Below are 18,737 nucleotides of genomic sequence, written 5' to 3' on the forward strand. Positions count from 1 at the left end.
CGGCCTCAGCTGGGGGCGGGAACTCCCCCTGAGGGAGGACGTAAAAGTCCTCTGCCGTGTGCGCGTATGCGCGAGATCAGAAGCCGCCGCGGGAAGCGGAGGAGAAGGGAGATCCCGCCCGCGGTGGCGAGAAGGCAGAGCTGGAGTGGGGGTGAGAAAAGTCACGGGGGGAGCCCCTTTATAGAGAGGTGTTCCCGCGGACCTTAAAGTACCCCCCCCCCCTTGAGAAGCGGCCTTAGGACGACTCCAATATGGCTTTTGGGGAAATTTGGAGTTAAAGAGTCTCAGCAGTCTGGGGGCATGTATTTGATGGTAGGGTACCCAAGATCTTTCCTCTGGGCCAAAGCCCTTCCAGCGAAGCCGGTATTGTACCGAAACCCTTGTCCTCCTGGAATCCACAATAGACTGGATTTCGAACTCTTCCTGCCCCTGAACTATGACTGGTCTAGGGTCAATTGGTGTCTGTCTCTGAAGCCAAGTGAAGGGAACACCGGTCTAACTGGTAGTCGCACAGTCCCCTACATCAGCGCTGATCTTGGTTATATCAGCACTGATGTGTTCGAGGACTTGCCTGTCTTGCCTGTCTCAGAAGTGATTAAACCATTAGCCCCTCTACCAGTTAGACCGGTGTTCCCTTCACTTGGCTTCAGAGACAGACCAGCTGTTTATTGAGAGGGTGGGGGTGGTGCGTCTATGGGTTTTACTGTTCAACCACAGCATTAACCACCTCTATACCCCACTCAGTCACAAGCTGAGTATTTTGGCAATTCTATTTTGCCTTAACCCACTATATGCTGAGCAGTACCACAGGGGGTCACAGCTAACAACATCATTACTCACAGAGTAGTGTGAACCCTCCTGTACTACTGCAGACACTGTGGAGGTTGCCTCCATGCCATCATTTACCCTCTGTGTGCAACACTTTACTACGCTCACTTAAGGGTAAACTGTCCATATGTGCTAAGTGTCTGCATTTTGCTCTCACTATAACGTATACTGGGCGGCAACAGCAGATATTATTGACATTAGTTTAGGTGTACCTTGGTTAACAACACCTGTATAACACCACTGTTTCCACTGCTACTTACAGGTGTTTCCACCCTATACACTATCTGCAGTTTAGGTGTTTAGATGCCCTTATCTAACGCTCCAGTTTTGACATGCTATTCTGTATCCTACTATCCAATGTGTTAATAAGTGTGCACCTATTATCAACAGTGTGGGCCACACAGGTTTTCATCATAGACCTGGCTCTGATAGCACTGATGAATGGATTTAGTCACCAGTGCATATCTTAATCAGGGACAGACATTATATAGGTCTAACTTAGCTCGCATTTCGTCACACAGTATTACTGTACTTATCCACAGTGTATCAATTGAGTGTGTAGCACACGCCTGGATACACTTATATGGAAAGTGTCTTTGAGTGGGCTCTCACAGGCTCCTCTTGCCTATATCATTAGGTAGCTACTATCAGTAGCGTTTGATCCCCAACATTCATTAGGGATCTTATTATATCCACCCACATACTTGCAGGTGGGTTATTAAGGATAGAGTCACGTGCTGTTTAATACTATTTAATTACGTTTTAACACCCTATTTTTTACTCATGGTTATAAATAAAGCATATTTTTAAATTTACAACATTACAATCCTTGTGACTGAGTGCTGAAAGACTGGGTCCTTTTTCTTTCATATGATATAATCACGTCTCCATCCAGTCAGCACCTCACTGTGGTCTAACACTAGCTGTGCGGGTTTTCTTTGCGTGTAGCGAAATATGGAAGAGAGAAGAATCTGCCGTAATTTGACGACCAGGCGTATCGAATACTTGCCTGAATTCTCGAAGAAAGCGAGAATAGTCATGCGTCATGGTAGGCTCCCGCTCCCAGATGGGGGATGCCCAGGCTAGGGCCTTTCCGTTCAAGAGAGACATAATATAGGTCACCTTTGAACGAGCAGTGGGGAAGCGCAAAGGAGATAATTCAAATTGCATCTCGCACTGATTAAGAAACCCTCTTCACTTGTGGGGATCCCCTGCATAGCGGTTGGGAGCCGGGAGATGAGGATTCACAGCCACGGGAAGAACCGGGGAGGGAAACGCCACAGTTGCCATGGCAGAGGAGCCTGGGGAAGGCTGCAATGAGGAGAGTCTAGAGAGCTCCTGTGTCATGGAGGCAAGCTGCGCCTCTAGCTGGAGAAGTCGCTGCATGGGGCTTGGTTGCTCAACCTCTTCGGGGTCCATGTCTGTGGGGCTGAGCATAATGTTACGCTGAGCTCACCACGGACAAGGAGGGACCCAGAAACTGAGGTGAGATGGGTAACAAACTGCACCCACAGCTACGGACACACACCTGGAAAGTGGAAAATAGTCGTCTGGAACCGTCTGGGAGTATAAGATAAAGTAAGATACTCGCCAGACGAGAAGGGAGGTTCCAGAAGATAGGTGGTACCGAGAGCCTGGGGTCCAGAGCCAGGAGGTAGGTCGGAATCCGCAAACCGAGGTGAAGGGGTCGGGGAGTCCAGGAGGTCAGGATACAAACAAAGGGTAGAAGACCAGAGCGGATCCACAGCCAGGCCGGTTCAGTACGCAAGGGATCACTAAGGAGACAAAGAGACAGGAACTGAGGCAGGCACGATCGTGGTTAACACAGGTCATACAAAGCTATGCTCAGCCAAAGAATGAATGGCTGAGCAAGGTATAAGTAGGAGGAAGGACCAATAGGGAGAGGGGGAGTAACGAGGGAGCAGTCCCAGGAAAGATAGAGATTGGTAGGGAGAAACTCACCACAGCTGTGCTAGATGTGCAGCTTGTGAGCGGTGCACGCGCATCAGGCATGTGCACCGCGTGGGAGAGGCGTGCGCGGCCTCAGCTGGGGGCGGGAACTCCCCCTGAGGGAGGACGTAAAAGTCCTCTGCCGTGCGCGCGTATGCGCGAGATCAGAAGCCGCCGCGGGAAGCGGAGGAGAAGGGAGATCCCGCCCGCGGTGGCGAGAAGGCAGAGCTGGAGTGGGGGTGAGAAAAGTCACGGGGGGAGCCCCTTTATAGAGAGGTGTTCCCGCGGACCTTAAAGTACCCCCCCCCCCCTTGAGAAGCGGCCTTAGGACGACTCCAATATGGCTTTTGGGGAAATTTGGAGTTAAAGAGTCTCAGCAGTCTGGGGGCATGTATTTGATGGTAGGGTACCCAAGATCTTTCCTCTGGGCCAAAGCCCTTCCAGCGAAGCAGGTATTGTACCGAAACCCTTGTCCTCCTGGAATCCACAATAGACTGGATTTCGAACTCTTCCTGCCCCTGAACTATGACTGGTCTAGGGTCAATTGGTGTCTGTCTCTGAAGCCAAGTGAAGGGAACACCGGTCTAACTGGTAGTCGCACAGTCCCCTACATCAGCGCTGATCTTGGTTATATCAGCACTGATGTGTTCGAGGACTTGCCTGTCTTGCCTGTCTCAGAAGTGATTAAACCATTAGCCCCTCTACCAGTTAGACCGGTGTTCCCTTCACTTGGCTTCAGAGACAGACCAGCTGTTTATTGAGAGGGTGGGGGTGGTGCGTCTATGGGTTTTACTGTTCAACCACAGCATTAACCACCTCTATACCCCACTCAGTCACAAGCTGAGTATTTTGGCAATTCTATTTTGCCTTAACCCACTATATGCTGAGCAGTACCACAGGGGGTCACAGCTAACAACATCATTACTCACAGAGTAGTGTGAACCCTCCTGTACTACTGCAGACACTGTGGAGGTTGCCTCCATGCCATCATTTACCCTCTGTGTGCAACACTTTACTACGCTCACTTAAGGGTAAACTGTCCATATGTGCTAAGTGTCTGCATTTTGCTCTCACTATAATGTATACTGGGCGGCAACAGCAGATATTATTGACATTAGTTTAGGTGTACCTTGGTTAACAACACCTGTATAACACCACTGTTTCCACTGCTACTTACAGGTGTTTCCACCCTATACACTATCTGCAGTTTAGGTGTTTAGATGACCTTATCTAACGCTCCAGTTTTGACATGCTATTCTGTATCCTACTATCCAATGTGTTAATAAGTGTGCACCTATTATCAACAGTGTGGGCCACACAGGTTTTCATCATAGACCTGGCTCTGATAGCACTGATGAATGGATTTAGTCACCAGTGCATATCTTAATCAGGGACAGACATTATATAGGTCTAACTTAGCTCGCATTTCGTCACACAGTATTACTGTACTTATCCACAGTGTATCAATTGAGTGTGTAGCACACGCCTGGATACACTTATATGGAAAGTGTCTTTGAGTGGGCTCTCACAGGCTCCTCTTGCCTATATCATTAGGTAGCTACTATCAGTAGCGTTTGATCCCCAACATTCATTAGGGATCTTATTATATCCACCCATATACTTGCAGGTGGGTTATTAAGGATAGAGTCACGTGCTGTTTAATACTATTTAATTACGTTTTAACACCCTATTTTTTACTCATGGTTATAAATAAAGCATATTTTTAAATTTACAACATTACAATCCTTGTGACTGAGTGCTGAAAGACTGGGTCCTTTTTCTTTCATATGATATAATCACGTCTCCATCCAGTCAGCACCTCACTGTGGTCTAACACTAGCTGTGCGGGTTTTCTTTGCGTGTAGCGAAATATGGAAGAGAGAAGAATCTGCCGTAATTTGACGACCAGGCGTATCGAATACTTGCCTGAATTCTCGAAGAAAGCGAGAATAGTCATGCGTCATGGTAGGCTCCCGCTCCCAGATGGGGGATGCCCAGGCTAGGGCCTTTCCGTTCAAGAGAGACATAATATAGGTCACCTTTGAACGAGCAGTGGGGAAGCGCAAAGGAGATAATTCAAATTGCATCTCGCACTGATTAAGAAACCCTCTTCACTTGTGGGGATCCCCTGCATAGCGGTTGGGAGCCGGGAGATGAGGATTCACAGCCACGGGAAGAACCGGGGAGGGAAACGCCACAGTTGCCATGGCAGAGGAGCCTGGGGAAGGCTGCAATGAGGAGAGTCTAGAGAGCTCCTGTGTCATGGAGGCAAGCTGCGCCTCTAGCTGGAGAAGTCGCTGCATGGGGCTTGGTTGCTCAACCTCTTCGGGGTCCATGTCTGTGGGGCTGAGCATAATGTTACGCTGAGCTCACCACGGACAAGGAGGGACCCCGAAACTGAGGTGAGATGGGTAACAAACTGCACCCACAGCTACGGACACACACCTGGAAAGTGGAAAATAGTCGTCTGGAACCGTCTGGGAGTATAAGATAAAGTAAGATACTCGCCAGACGAGAAGGGAGGTTCCAGAAGATAGGTGGTACCGAGAGCCTGGGGTCCAGAGCCGGGAGGTAGGTCGGAATCCGCAAACCGAGGTGAAGGGGTCGGGGAGTCCAGGAGGTCAGGATACAAACCAAGGGTAGAAGACCAGAGCGGATCCACAGCCAGGCCGGTTCAGTACGCAAGGGATCACTAAGGAGACAAAGAGACAGGAACTGAGGCAGGCACGATCGTGGTTAACACAGGTCATACAAAGCTATGCTCAGCCAAAGAATGAATGGCTGAGCAAGGTATAAGTAGGAGGAAGGACCAATAGGGAGAGGGGGAGTAACGAGGGAGCAGTCCCAGGAAAGATAGAGATTTCTAGGGAGAAACTCACCACAGCTGTGCTAGATGTGCAGCTTGTGAGCGGTGCACGCGCATCAGGCATGTGCACCGCGTGGGAGAGGCATGCGCGGCCTCAGCTGGGGGCGGGAACTCCCCCTGAGGGAGGACGTAAAAGTCCTCTGCCGTGCGCGCGCACGCTCGAGATCAGTAGCTGCTGCAGGAAGCGGAGGAGAAGGGAGATCCCGCCCGCAGCGGCGAGAAGGCAGAGCTGGAGCGGGGTGAGTAAAGTCACGGGGGGAGCCCCTTTAGAGAGAGTTTCCCCCGGACCTTACAATAAATAAACAAGAAACATTAACATAAACTATAAGCAATGGTGTATCTCTTAATATGGGGAACCAAGGGGGCCGGGGACCAAGGGGGAAGTCCAGAGGGGACCTGGACTATATGTGTTATTTGTATTACTGTATTTCCTCTTGTGTCAGCTGCCAGTGATTGTAAGACGCACCATAGATTTGACACTTACAATCAAGGAACATTACTTCTCACTTACCAGGTTTCAGGAGAGGTCCCAGGTCAGCGGAGGATGAAGCGGGCGGCCTTGACAGGACAGGTCCCACATCTGCAGAGGATTGAAGTAAAGACTGGGGGTGGGCGGGCGGCAGCGGTAGGTGAAGACCATCACGGCATGATAAAATGTTTGTGTTGATGTGTAGTTACCACATCCCTATCCCCACTTTATACAGTTTTCCACTTCCAGACATCAGTGATTAGATCTTTTCTGGAAGGGTTACACAAAGAAAAAAACCTATACATTGGGCACAATAAGCCTGGCAGAGGTGGCCATTGCACACGGTATTGGGGTAGTCAGCCGTGCTTTGCTTTCACTCTCACTGGGGAGCCGTGCTTTGCTTTCACTCTCACTGGGGAGCTGCGAGCTTCAGATCTATATCACCCTGCTCCACTAAGCCTTCTCCCATTGCTACTGCCAGGGCGTTGGGCAGAGCCTGGCCTGCTACACTGAGCTTCCCTGCCTTGCTTCTCCAAGGACATCAGGCAGGATCCGGCTCTCCAGAACTACCAGCGATGGGCTACAGAAAGTGAATGCCGCCGTCCCACTGAACAACCTTGTGCTGAAAGGGCTTACCTAGCCCCGCTGGTGGTCTAAGGGGAGCCTTCGCACTGTCACCTGGCTTGCCTACTTTCTAGCAGACATCCCAGGCACGGCCGAATGCCGATATCTCCTGTGATAACTTTAGGACAAATAGAACATATATTTTTAATAAAGTGCCTTTCTGGCTGCAGTTTTAAATGTACAGGCAGGATGAGGTTTTTTCTACTTGCCTTTGTAATGCAACCAGTAACCACATGTTTTACACCGATGAGCTGGGGGCACTTCCTTCTGCAAACTTCAGAGACCCCCTTTTAGGGAAATGGCTATGGGTCTCGGGAAGTGTTGCGGATGAAAGCCCCAGAGCCGCAAAGTGTGAATTAGCCGGGATGCTCGCTGACCAGGAGATCCTGTTAGTCAGCTGGGCTAGTTCACACCTTGGGTCCAACTCCTAGCCTGGGAGAAGCCAGGTAAAAAGGGGAGTACCCATATGGTAAGCAGCCCAGGTGTCAGAGTTGCACAGGCGCTGTATCAACTGGATATCCCTGTAGTGCCCACTCTGCAAACTGGGGGCAAGATGGAGATTGGTGGGATGGAGGTTCCCACGAAGGTGATTGGGCGGGTATGTTATAGATATGCTAGCCGACCCTATATACATGCTCCCTAAGCTATCCCCGTTGTCTTTCGTTTCCCTTTTACAATGTGAACAAATTTCCACTTTGCTTCTACAAGCGGATAAGAGCAGCAGCAACGATTCCCTAACGCAACAAGTTAATTACATCAGAACCAAGGACATAACTCTTCTTCAGGATTCCGTTAGTGCTGGGGGTTATCTAACGAACCCCAATGGACCAGAAAGAACTTTGCAATTCTCACAGTCTTATTGGGCTGGCAATTTACGCCCCTTGCAAAAGGACAGCATTTTAAAAGACAATATTTTGGTGCTTTGTTTTACTTCTGGACATTCTATCCCATGCTCTTCCTCAGTAAGTGTTTTGTCAAGTATATTCTAAGGTTGTCGTGTGTCTGTCTATTAAGGAAATAAATGTCAGTTTATTTTGCTCAACTTGTGTGCTCAATCTATTTCCCTAAAATATAAAATTGTTGATACGTTCCGTCCATCGTGACAGTGGCCACACGGCCACAGTTGGAATAGCGTTTCCTTTCCCTTACTCCAGTGCTGGCGGTCAAAAGACCTAAGGTAGCTGACCCTCCCCAGGCCACCAAACTAGGGGGGAAGAAGTAAAAAACCTGGGGTGTTGAAGTAGAGCCGATGGAGGTTGCCCACGAGGGCCAGTGCTCCTTGTGTAACTGGCTGGGCCACCTGCGTGTTAACTGCCCAAACTACCCCTATCCAGTGTAACAGGGTATGTCCCATAATACCTCTCTTTCCCACATAGTGTATCTATTATGCAAGTCCCTATTATGTTCAGAGCAGTAACAGGTTAATCTATGAGCCAGTGACCCCCCAGTGAAGGAAGTAAGGTGGTGACTCATGGCCTGTGTAAGCCTATCCAAGATGGGTACAGTCCATGAGCCCGCCCCTTGCAGAGACTTCCAAATGGGAATATCTGTAACCCGTAGCTCACTACAAATGAGGCGTGACCGTGGGGCTGAGGTAGGGATTTGTATAGAATGCCAACCACACCCACGAAGGCACATCTAGAGTATAGGACAGTCGTACAGGCCGGATCAGGGTAACAGAAGACAGGGTAAGTGAGGTACTTGCGAATCTTGGAGTATAGAGCAGTGGATTGTTGGGGTACATAGCCAGGGTCAGGGTTGTAGAGCGTAGAGTAGTCGTGGAGCCAAGCAAGGGTCAGTGCAGGAGAGAGTGGCGTCGCCGTGGTTCCAAATCCAGGGTCAGTGCAGGAGAGAGTAGAGTAGTCATTGCCAAAGCCAAGGTCAGTGCAGGAGAGCATCACAGAGTAGTATCCATGCAGGGTCAGGCAGCAGGGTTCAGGCAGACAGGAACTAGGTGATGAGTGCAGCGTCACACAAACAGAGGTTATGCTCGGCAATGACTGGGAGCTCTGAGAGCATATTTATAGGACCTCCCACCAATGGGAGGCAACCAGGAAGCAGACGTGCGGACAGGATAGGCTGCTGGATCATGCAGGTGTGTCCTATTACACAGCCAATAGCTACCGCGTCAGAATGTGTGCATGCCCCCCGCAAAACCCGTAGGTGACCTGGTCACGCGCTGTCATCGTGCGCCACGACACCCGCACCGCCATGAGGGCGGAAACCAGAGGCGAGACCCGTGGAGATAGAGGAGGGGCGCAACTGCGCCGCATAACAGTGATATCAGGACAGGGCCGGGTACCAGAGGCAGGACCCGCTGAGGTAGAGGCGGAGTGAGGGGCGTAACAGTGCTGCATAGGGGTGATGCCAGGATGGGGGCGGGACAGAGGGGCGGAGACCACAGACCACTGGGAAGACCGTGTACCACGCATGCGCGCTGCGCATCAAAACAGGAGGAGCAAGAATGCGCTCCATGCCCAGAGACCGAAGGGGACTGCACAGAAACCGCGCACCGTGCGTAAGTTCCACCCCAGTTTGCCACTCTTGAGTGTTATGGTAGTCCAATGGGCAAGTGAGGGTTAAAGGGGCAGGAGCAGCAGAACAGCGAATCCTCACAGTATCACATTTAGTCAGTCTTGTGCTGGGAGGAGAAGAAAGCACAAGGGCTGTCATTGTTCCCCATCGGGGGAAAGCATGCCCACCCCAGGCTCAGGCCTGGGGACCATTAAGGCTCATGGTGAAAAAAAATGGTGAGCAGGAAAGGGCTAGAAATACAGTCTGGGGTCCGGCTTTCACTGGGCTAGAGCCAATGGTTTCCCGCAGACCTGGTGGCGCCTTCCCAGCGGGATATTTGGGGTTGACCGGAGGGACCTATTGCAGGGGAAGCCTATTGTGTTAGGGGAAGCCAGACAGGCTTTACCTTATTATGTGAGGCTGGCTACCCCTATCGTCACATGTGTGTTGTGTGTTTTCTGGCTTGCCAGAATAAACTTTTGTTTATTCATCTAGTGTGTCATTCGGGAGAAGGAGTGGCTCAGTGAGTAAACACTGAGTAAAACACACTGGCATTGAGAGTGAGTTTGAAGCCTGGTTCAACTCCGAGTGTCAACTACTTGTGACCTTGGGCAAGTCACTTTATCTCCCTGTGTCTCTGGCTCCAACAAAATAGATTGTAAGCTCCACGGGGCAAGGACTGTGTCTGCAAAATGTCCCTGTAAAGTGCTACATAGAACTACTGTAGCAGCGCTATACAAGAACGTACAATTATTTTTATTATTATTATTATTTTCTGGTGATAGTGATCCTGATGTAAAGATGTTAAAAGTTCTGGTCTCTGGTGACAATGGTCACAAAACATGTCAGTTCCTATACACAGTGCTAATAGTGACATTACATAGTTATGTAACACACAGGGTGACTAATAAAATAACCTAATCTTCCATTAATATCACATATATATATTTTTTGTAACCGACAAATAAACATATTTTTAACACTTCCCAATTGTATTATAAAGCTTAAACAAAATAGATGTTTGATTATTACATTATTAAAATATATTTACTGTCATTCACATGATGTGTATGTTACTATGATTTTGTTTTTAGAAAACATAATGTTACATACATAGAATTCTAAACTATTCGTTTGTAGAACAGATGGAATACAAAACTTTTCGAATCTCCCATTTAATAACCAATATTCATAACTGACAATGGAATAATACAGAGCTTAGTACCGGGGAAATGGAACAACATGAAATAGCAATGTACGCTGCTCAGGAATTATTGTGCTACTTGTACATATATAGTGAATCCCCAGACAATGTTTATATATTTATATGCACATTATTTTAAACTGATACTGTAGAATAATATGTCCGTAGTGTCACTGTATGAGGATGGAGGTTGCACATTTAGTCTGAGCAAAGTAAAAGTGACAGAAATAGACAGATATGAATGAAATCTGGCAAATCCCGGGCTACAGAGCCGAACTTTCACCCATTATTCCTAATTGTGTTTGTACTTTCCCAGCAGAAAAATGATACAGCAGTGAAGAGAATATAATTCCTTATAAATTGCATGCAAGAAGGGGGGATGTGAGTAATAATTAGGGGATAAAATGCCCTTTTCTTGCAGCCTCAGAAACACAAAGTCAGAGCAGTGTTTGTGATCCGGGAGGATGAGAGTCAGGGCGGGGCTTAGTGATTATACCCAATGAGAAAGAAGCTCACTCCGATAACTAACCAATCACAGAGCAGCAGGCTCTCTGTATAAGTCCCGGCAGGTCCCCGCCCCCAGTATAACTTTCTGTCAGTGTGTTGGGATATTTTACCTGCAGCTGCAATGGCCGAGACCGCTCCTGCTCCTCCTCCTCCAGCTGAAAGCGCCGCCAAGAAGAAGCAGGGGATTTTACAGACTTTTATTGATACATCATCAGATTGGAGTCGGGGGACCGGACATTTATTGATTGTTGACCGGAGAGGCTGATGACTCCTCGAGTGGGTCACTTCCCATCACAGCGCCCGCCGCCGACACCACTTTCCAGAGTTTCAGTCGGACTTATTGACTGGCCCGTTTGGAGAGCCGCTGCTGCCACGTGGGGGAGAGCCGCCGCTGCCACGTGTGGGAGAGCTGCTGCTGCCACGTGGGTCATTGCCCATCGCTTTGCTTTATAGCTTTATTGCACTGTATGCTGAGTTCTGTGTGCAGTACTGAGCCCAGAGCTGCGACTTGCTGTGACCCCCGGCCTTGCCCCCCCCCTGCCTAGTGCTGTGCCCCCCCCTGTTTAGTGCAGTGCCCCCCCCTGTGCTCTGTGCCCCCCCCTGTGCTCTGTGCCCCCCCCTGTGCTCTGTGCCCCCCCCCAGTGCTCAGTGCCCCCCCCTGTGCGCTGTGCTGCGCCCCCCTGTGCTCTGTGCCCCCCCCTGTGCTCTGTGCCCCCCCCCTGCCCCCCCCTGTGCTCTGTGCCCCCCCCCCTGTGCTCTGTGCCCCCCCCGTGCTCTGTGCCCCCCCCAGTGCTCAGTGCCCCCCCTGTGCTCTGTGCTGTGCCCCCCTGCGCTCTGTGTTGTGCCCCCCTGCGCTCTGTGCTGTGCCCCCCTGCGCTCTGTGCTGTGCCCCCCTGCGCTCTGTGCTGTGCCCCCCTGCGCTCTGTGCTGTGCCCCCCTGCGCTCTGTGCTGTGCCCCCCTGCGCTCTGTGCTGTGCCCCCCTGTGCTCTGTGCTACCCCCTGTGCTCTCTGCTCCCCCCTACGCTCTGTGCTGTGCCCCCCCTGCGCTCTGTGCTGTGCCCCCCCTGCGCTCTGTGCTGTGCCCCCCCTGCGCTCTGTGCTGTGCCCCCCCTGCGCTCTGTGCTGTGCCCCCCCTGCGCTCTGTGCTGTGCCCCCCCCTGCGCCGTGTGCTTTTGCTCCCTGCGTTGCGTGCTTTGGGCCGTGTGCTCACCGCCGTGCGTGTGTGTGGCTCTGATTTGGGCCGTGTGCCCGCCGCCGTGCGGGTGCGTGGCTCTGATTTGGGCTGTGTGCTCGCCGCCGTGCGGGTGCGTGGCTCTGATTTGGGCTGTGTGCTCGCCGCCGTGCGGGTGCGTGGCTCTGACTTGTGCCGTGTGCTCGCCGCCGTGTGCGTGGCTCTGATTTGTGCAGTGTGCTTGCCGCCGTGCGTGTGGCTCTGATTTGTGCCGTGTGCCCGCCGCCGTGCGGGTGCGTGGCTCTGGTCTGCGCCTTATTATGGCAGAGGCAAATGTGCCACCTATGGAGACTGCAATACATGATGCTGCAGAAGACATGGACTACACTTTAGTGAAGAAGAGAGGGCGAGCAAACTCTGATAGCTCCAATGGTTCTTCCCCTCCATCGGTAGCAAAGACAAAGATGCAGAAGCACAAGGAAGACCAAGGCATCAAAACATCAAACCGCTTCGAGCCACTTGCTAATGCCGATGACTGCTCAGGGCCCAGGTGCAACGATGAAGAGACTGCACTCCCACCCAAAAAGATTCGCATACCACCGGTAATGGTTAGGAATATGAAGACCCACAAGGACCTTGTCGACATCCTCACCGAGCACTGCACTTCCCCGTTTGTAGTTAAACCACGGGCGAACCACGCAAAGATCACTACCACAACTGTGGACGACTACCGGAGCTTAACGGACTGCTTTGCAAAGCAGGGCATAGAATACTACACCTTCCCACTGACGCGCCTAAAGCCCCAGAAATTTGTAATTCGCGGCTTACCAGCAAACGCCTCCGTGGGGGAGATTTCCCACGACCTCGCGGAACATGGACTTCCAGTCAAGAGCGTAGCCCAATTGACATCCCCGGTGGACAAGACCAAGAAGTTCCCTTTGTTTATTGTCACACTGGCAGAAACCCCGGAGAGCCAGCCTGCAGATCTTACCAAGATTACCAAGCTCTGTAGCTGTGTGGTAACCACAGAAGCGCCAAAGGGCAGAAAAGGCCCAACCATGTGTTTCAACTGCCAACGGCTCGGGCATACCTCTGCATTCTGCCACCAGAAGCCACGCTGTGTGTGTTGTGGAGAGAACCACAACTCCAAGGAATGCCCACGAGATAGGAAGAAGGAGCCGGCGACATGTGCAAACTGCAAAGGCCCACACCCGGCAAGCTACCGTGGTTGCCCGTACCTCACAAAAGCAAAGCAAGAGGAATGGGAAAAGTGGACACCCCACCTGATGGAGCAGGCACCAAGGAAGACACCCACTACTCAATACCAGCTTCCCCGCCTGGCGCCGGAGAGACAGGACCACAGAACACCTGATCCCAGACCTAGGCACGGCATCCACCCAGAGGATGCAAAACCCAGACGGACAGACCTACGCGGAAACTCTCAGGACACCATCCACCAACCCCGTTGAGGCGGCCAACCCGGACCCCGCAGGCGGAACCGCAAGCCCAACAAACTGGCTAGAGATCATCCTTAAAATAGCGAGCGCTATTGCGAGAATGGATATTCACCCCATTGTGACAATGATAGCGAATCTCATCCCGGCCCTTCTCAGGAGCACAGAAACTAACCACCATGGCAGCAACATCTAAACGCAGTTCTGTCATCGTGATGTGGAATGCAAATGGTATCAGCAAGAAGACAGATGAACTCCTTCACCTGATGGAATCGAGGAATGTATGCGCAGCTCTGCTCTCGGAGACCCACCTTCAAGGAAACCAAAAACTAAGCCTGGCGAACCACAGGGTATACCGTACCGACCGGGCAACAGGAGCCAGAGGTGGTGGGACGGCTGTGATTGTTAACACACGGGTCAGCCATAATGAGATTGCACTACCACCCCTCCGGAGTATTGAAGCCACTGGAGTACAGGTAAAGACTGCAACAGGACCACTGCGACTAATTGCCACCTACTGCCCCCCTAAGGTGAAGCTACATTTGGGAGACTTGGAAGCTCTGCTGGACTCCACTGTCCCAACCATCATCGGGGGAGACCTAAATGCCAAACACCGGTGCTGGAACTCAAGGACAGCAAACTCCAGAGGACAAGCTCTTCTTGCTTACTCAAAGGAGAGTGACTTTGTAGTGGCTGGCCCTACAGAACCCACCCACTACCCAGGCACTGCAAGCCACACACCGGATGTCCTGGACATTGTCTTACTGAAGAACGTGAAACATTCTGTCCAGTTGGAAACCCTGGCGGAACTGACCTCAGACCACAACCCAGTTACCATTACTGTTGGCGACGAGATGGAAACCCACCAGCAAACACCCAGGTACAACTTCACCAGGGCGAACTGGAGCCTGTACAAAGAAGAGTTGAGCAACATCACAAACCCCCGCCCCTTGGACACCAACGGAGACATTGATGATGCTGTTAACACCTTTACTACCGCAGTCCAACATGCAATAGAGCACAGCGTCCCGAAACAGATGCCCAAACGCTGCTCCATCTACGACCTACCGAGCGGGATCAAGCAAGCGATTGCTGAGAAAAACAGGGCCCGACGCCAGTGGCAGAAGTTCCGCACACCTGACCTTCTGGTAAAGTACAACTCACTTGCCAGACTACTGCGACAGCAAATCAGCCAACACCGGGGGGAGAGGTGGGAGGCCGCAGCAGCCAAGCTGAAGGAATCCGACAACTCTGTTTGTAGAATGACCCGACGCCTGACCGGGAAGAAGGAGCCTAATCCACCGATCCAGGGCCAGACCCACCTGGCATGTAGCAACAAGGACAAGGCAGAGGTTCTCGCTGACACACTGGAGACAACTTTTAGGCCTAACCAAGCCAGCAAAATAGCACGAGAAGTTGAGCAAGGAGTTAACAGGCATCTTACCGAGCACCTACCAGAGACCGAAGCGGAAACCCTTGAAGGATGCACCAGGACTGAGATAATGCAACTTGCAGAAAAGCTGGCAAATGGCAAAGCACCAGGAAGTGACGGAATTACCAACCTGGCCATCAAGAAGCTTCCGCCGGCAGCCATGGAATGCCTCACAGAAATCTTCAATGCATGCATGCGGCTCCAGCACTTTCCTCAATCCTGGAAGGAAGCCAAGGTCATTGTATTTCCAAAGCCTGGAAAACCACGGAGGGATCCTGCAAACTACCGTCCGATAAGCCTGCTCTCTGGACTGTCGAAACTCCTGGAGAAAGTTATCCTTACGCGCCTCCGCCACTTTGCCTCTGGTAAAAACATTCTACTAAAGGAGCAATTTGGATTCCGGAAGGACCACTCAACCAACCATCAGCTGCTGCGAGTCGTTGACATAATAAGCCATGGATTTAACATCCACAAATCAACTGGAGTTGTCTTCTTGGACGTGGCCAAAGCGTTTGACAGAGTTTGGCATGAAGGACTACTGCACAAAATGATCAACCTGAAATTCCCAAACTACCTGATTAAGCTGACTGCAAGCTACTTGCGGGAGCGCACATTCCACGTGGCTGTGCGGGAAGAGCTCTCAACAACATGCCCCATCCGCGCTGGCGTGCCACAGGGATCAGTCCTGGGACCTTTCCTTTTCAACCTCTTCATGAATGACATCCCCACAGACCTCCACAAGACTCAACTGGCACTCTACGCAGACGATGTGGCAGTCATCTCCCAGTCCTTCAGAGAGAAAGAAGTAGCTAAGAATATCCAGAAAGCACTAGACATGCTATCAACATGGTACAGCGACTGGCAAGTAGGACTGAACTCCAGCAAGACTACAGCTACACTGTTTACCAAAAAGAGGATCAAGGCACACCCGCCAATCACCCTCAACGGAGAGGCTGTCAAATGGGAGCCAAACAGCTCTTACCTAGGTGTAATCCTAGATAGCAAACTAAGCTGGAGAAACCACATTGAGAAGATTCAACAGAAGGCAACAACCAAGCTGGCAGCACTGTACCCTCTGCTGAAGACAAGGACCATGCCCATCAAGAGCAAAGTCAATGTGATCAAGGCGATCATTAGACCCACAATGACATACGCCTCCCCGGTGTGGAGTGGTTGCCACCAACATCAAAGATCATCTCTCCAAAAATTACAGAACAAGGCGCTGCGGATTGCGTCCAACGCTCCACTTCCTACAAGAATAGCAGACCTTCATAGGGAACTGGGTATCGAGATGTTAGATGAACATCTAAAGAAGCTCAACAAGAAATTCTACAAGGAACTGGACCAGAACTCAAACCCGCTGATCAAGAAGCTTGCTGCGATCTCTGCAAACCCATTTGACCGCTACCCACGACCCATCACAGCGCTGAACCTGTGAAACCAACTCAACTGTGGCAAGTAACACAGATCAAGAAGCTTCCTAAAGAGTGCGACAATACACTCAACAAGAGAACTTGGAGTAATGAGGCTCAAGCCTCGGTATCCAATATCACCACTGACAGATTTAATCTGTCAGTCAGAACAGAACGGTCAGGGATATTTTACCTGCAGCTGCAATGGCCGAGACCGCTCCTGCTCCTCCTCCTCCAGCTGAAAGCGCCGCCAAGAAGAAGCAGCCGAAGAAAGCGGCCGGAGCCTCGAAAAGCCGCCCAGCAAAGTCCGGTCCCAGCGCGTCCGATCTGATAGTGAGAGCTGTGTCCGCCTCTAAGGAGCGCAGCGGGGTCTCCCTGTCCGCTCTGAAGAAGGCTCTGGCTGCAGGAGGCTACGATGTGGAGAAGAATAACAGCCGCCTGAAGCTGGCTCTCAAGGGCTTGGTGAGCAAGGAAACCCTGATCCAGCTGAAAGGGAGCGGAGCCTCCGGATCGTTCAAGCTGAATAAGAAGCAGCTGGAGAGCAAGGAGAAGGCGGCCAAGAAAAAGGATGTGGGGAAACCCAAGAAGCCAGTGGCAAAGAAACCCGCCAAGTCCCCCAAGAAACCCAAAAAGGCTCCGGCGGGAGTGAAGAAAAGCCCCAAAAAGGTCAAGAAACCGGCGGCCGCCAAGAAGCCAGCAAAAAGCCCGAAGAAGTCTAAAGCTGCCAAGCCCAGGAAGGCTGTGAAGAGCCCGGCGGCTAAAAAGGCTGCGAAGCCAAAAGCTGCTAAGAGTCCAGCTAAGGCCAAGGCAGCCAAACCCAAAGCAGCAAAGCCCAAGAGGGCGGCAGCTCCTAAGAAGTGAGACCGAGAACTTCAGCCTCTTACAAACACAAAGGCTCTTTTAAGAGCCACCACAACCCCACTTAGAGAGCTGTGCACATAATGTGTAACTGGGAATGTTTCTCCAATTTATCCCATGCAGGGGTTTGTGTTACACTGCCAGAGCATAAGTGTATATGCATTGATACTGCGAGCACTGTAAGGTGCATGTGTAAGTTTGTAGTCCCTAACCTATTTCACTAATACATTTTTTCTCAGACAAACTGACATATTAGGTGACATTATGGTTTTGTTTGTGTCTACATAATATTCACATACACGGTTTATATAAAATTAAAAAAAGTGTAGTTTACATCAGAAAAACGTATTTATCACCATGTTATTAAAAAAAGTGTTTACATCACATTGAAAGCATCAAGCACATGCTATTCCATAACACTTCAGTTTGATCACCAGTGGCACATGGGAGGGGGACATTTACAGGTTTGTCTTTACGTGCACCCATATACAGCATGAAATGGTGACTATGCATGCAAGTCTATATATCACATGACAAAGAATACACAAATATTGAAGGTGCGTTTATCTATATTGTCACACATCAAGTACATATGTTGGTACAAGGATAACACACTTCTTTCATTCTCTATATTGAGATCAGTATCCGTGTGTTAATATTGATCAGGCCATTTCATTGAAAATGTGGTGGCTCTTAAAAGAGCCTTTGTTTTTCGGGTGTAAACGAAGTCAGGGTGCAGCCGGCCTAAGCTCTCTCCCCTCTGATCCTGCGGGCCAGCTGGATGTCCTTGGGCATGATGGTGACCCTCTTGGCGTGGATAGCGCACAGGTTGGTGTCCTCGAAGAGCCCCACCAGATAAGCCTCGCTGGCCTCCTGCAGAGCCATGACAGCCGAGCTCTGGAAGCGCAGGTCAGTCTTGAAGTCCTGGGCGATCTCCCGGACCAGGCGCTGGAAGGGCAGCTTGCGGATGAGCAGCTCGGTGGACTTCTGGTAGCGGCGGATCTCCCTGAGAGCCACAGTACCGGGCCGGTAGCGGTGAGGCTTCTTCACTCCGCCGGTGGCCGGTGCGCTCTTTCTGGCAGCCTTGGTCGCTAGCTGCTTACGGGGAGCCTTCCCTCCGGTGGATTTCCGGGCGGTCTGCTTGGTCCGGGCCATCCTGTGCTGCTGTGTCAGTGCGCGTCTCCGGTCAGGAACTAATAAAGAAAAAAAACGCTGCAGCTGCGTATTTATGGACTGCAGATCGCTGTGATTGGCTGCTTTGGTCCCGCCCTTCGCTCTGATTGGTTCTGTGAAAGCCGTTGCGATGTTCAAAAATCCCGCCTCAGACCGATATCGTCCTAATAAAGTTATTATATATTTAGTGCTTGTAAGTGGGACAATTAAAAAGATTTAATGTGATAACATTAGTGTTTGCACAGATACAGCACAGAGCTCTCTGACATGGAAC

General features: G+C 50.9%; 2 protein-coding genes across 2 annotated transcripts; one reads left to right on the top strand and one right to left on the bottom strand.

Moving 5' to 3' along the window:
* Positions 1-16,525: 16,525 nt before the first annotated feature.
* LOC142474987 (histone H1-like) lies at positions 16,526-18,041 on the top strand. The gene has a single exon (XM_075581087.1). It carries the CDS (start codon positions 16,637-16,639, stop codon positions 17,291-17,293), a length of 657 nt encoding a protein of 218 aa, XP_075437202.1. The 5' UTR covers positions 16,526-16,636; the 3' UTR covers positions 17,294-18,041.
* Positions 17,620-18,462, bottom strand: H3-4 (H3.4 histone, cluster member). Its single transcript, XM_075581088.1, has one exon. It carries the CDS (start codon positions 18,443-18,445, stop codon positions 18,035-18,037), a length of 411 nt encoding a protein of 136 aa, XP_075437203.1. The 5' UTR covers positions 18,446-18,462; the 3' UTR covers positions 17,620-18,034.
* Between the last annotated feature and the right edge of the window lie 275 nt (positions 18,463-18,737).

The sequence above is a fragment of the Ascaphus truei genome, unplaced genomic scaffold, assembly GCF_040206685.1.
Source record: "Ascaphus truei isolate aAscTru1 unplaced genomic scaffold, aAscTru1.hap1 HAP1_SCAFFOLD_1040, whole genome shotgun sequence".
NCBI classification, from domain to species: Eukaryota; Metazoa; Chordata; class Amphibia; order Anura; family Ascaphidae; genus Ascaphus; species Ascaphus truei.

Coding starts and splice junctions, on each gene's coding strand:
- H3-4 (XM_075581088.1), bottom strand. CDS start 18,445: ATGGCCCGGACCAAGCAGACCGCCCGGAAATCCACCGGAGGGAAGGCT.
- LOC142474987 (XM_075581087.1), top strand. CDS start 16,637: ATGGCCGAGACCGCTCCTGCTCCTCCTCCTCCAGCTGAAAGCGCCGCC.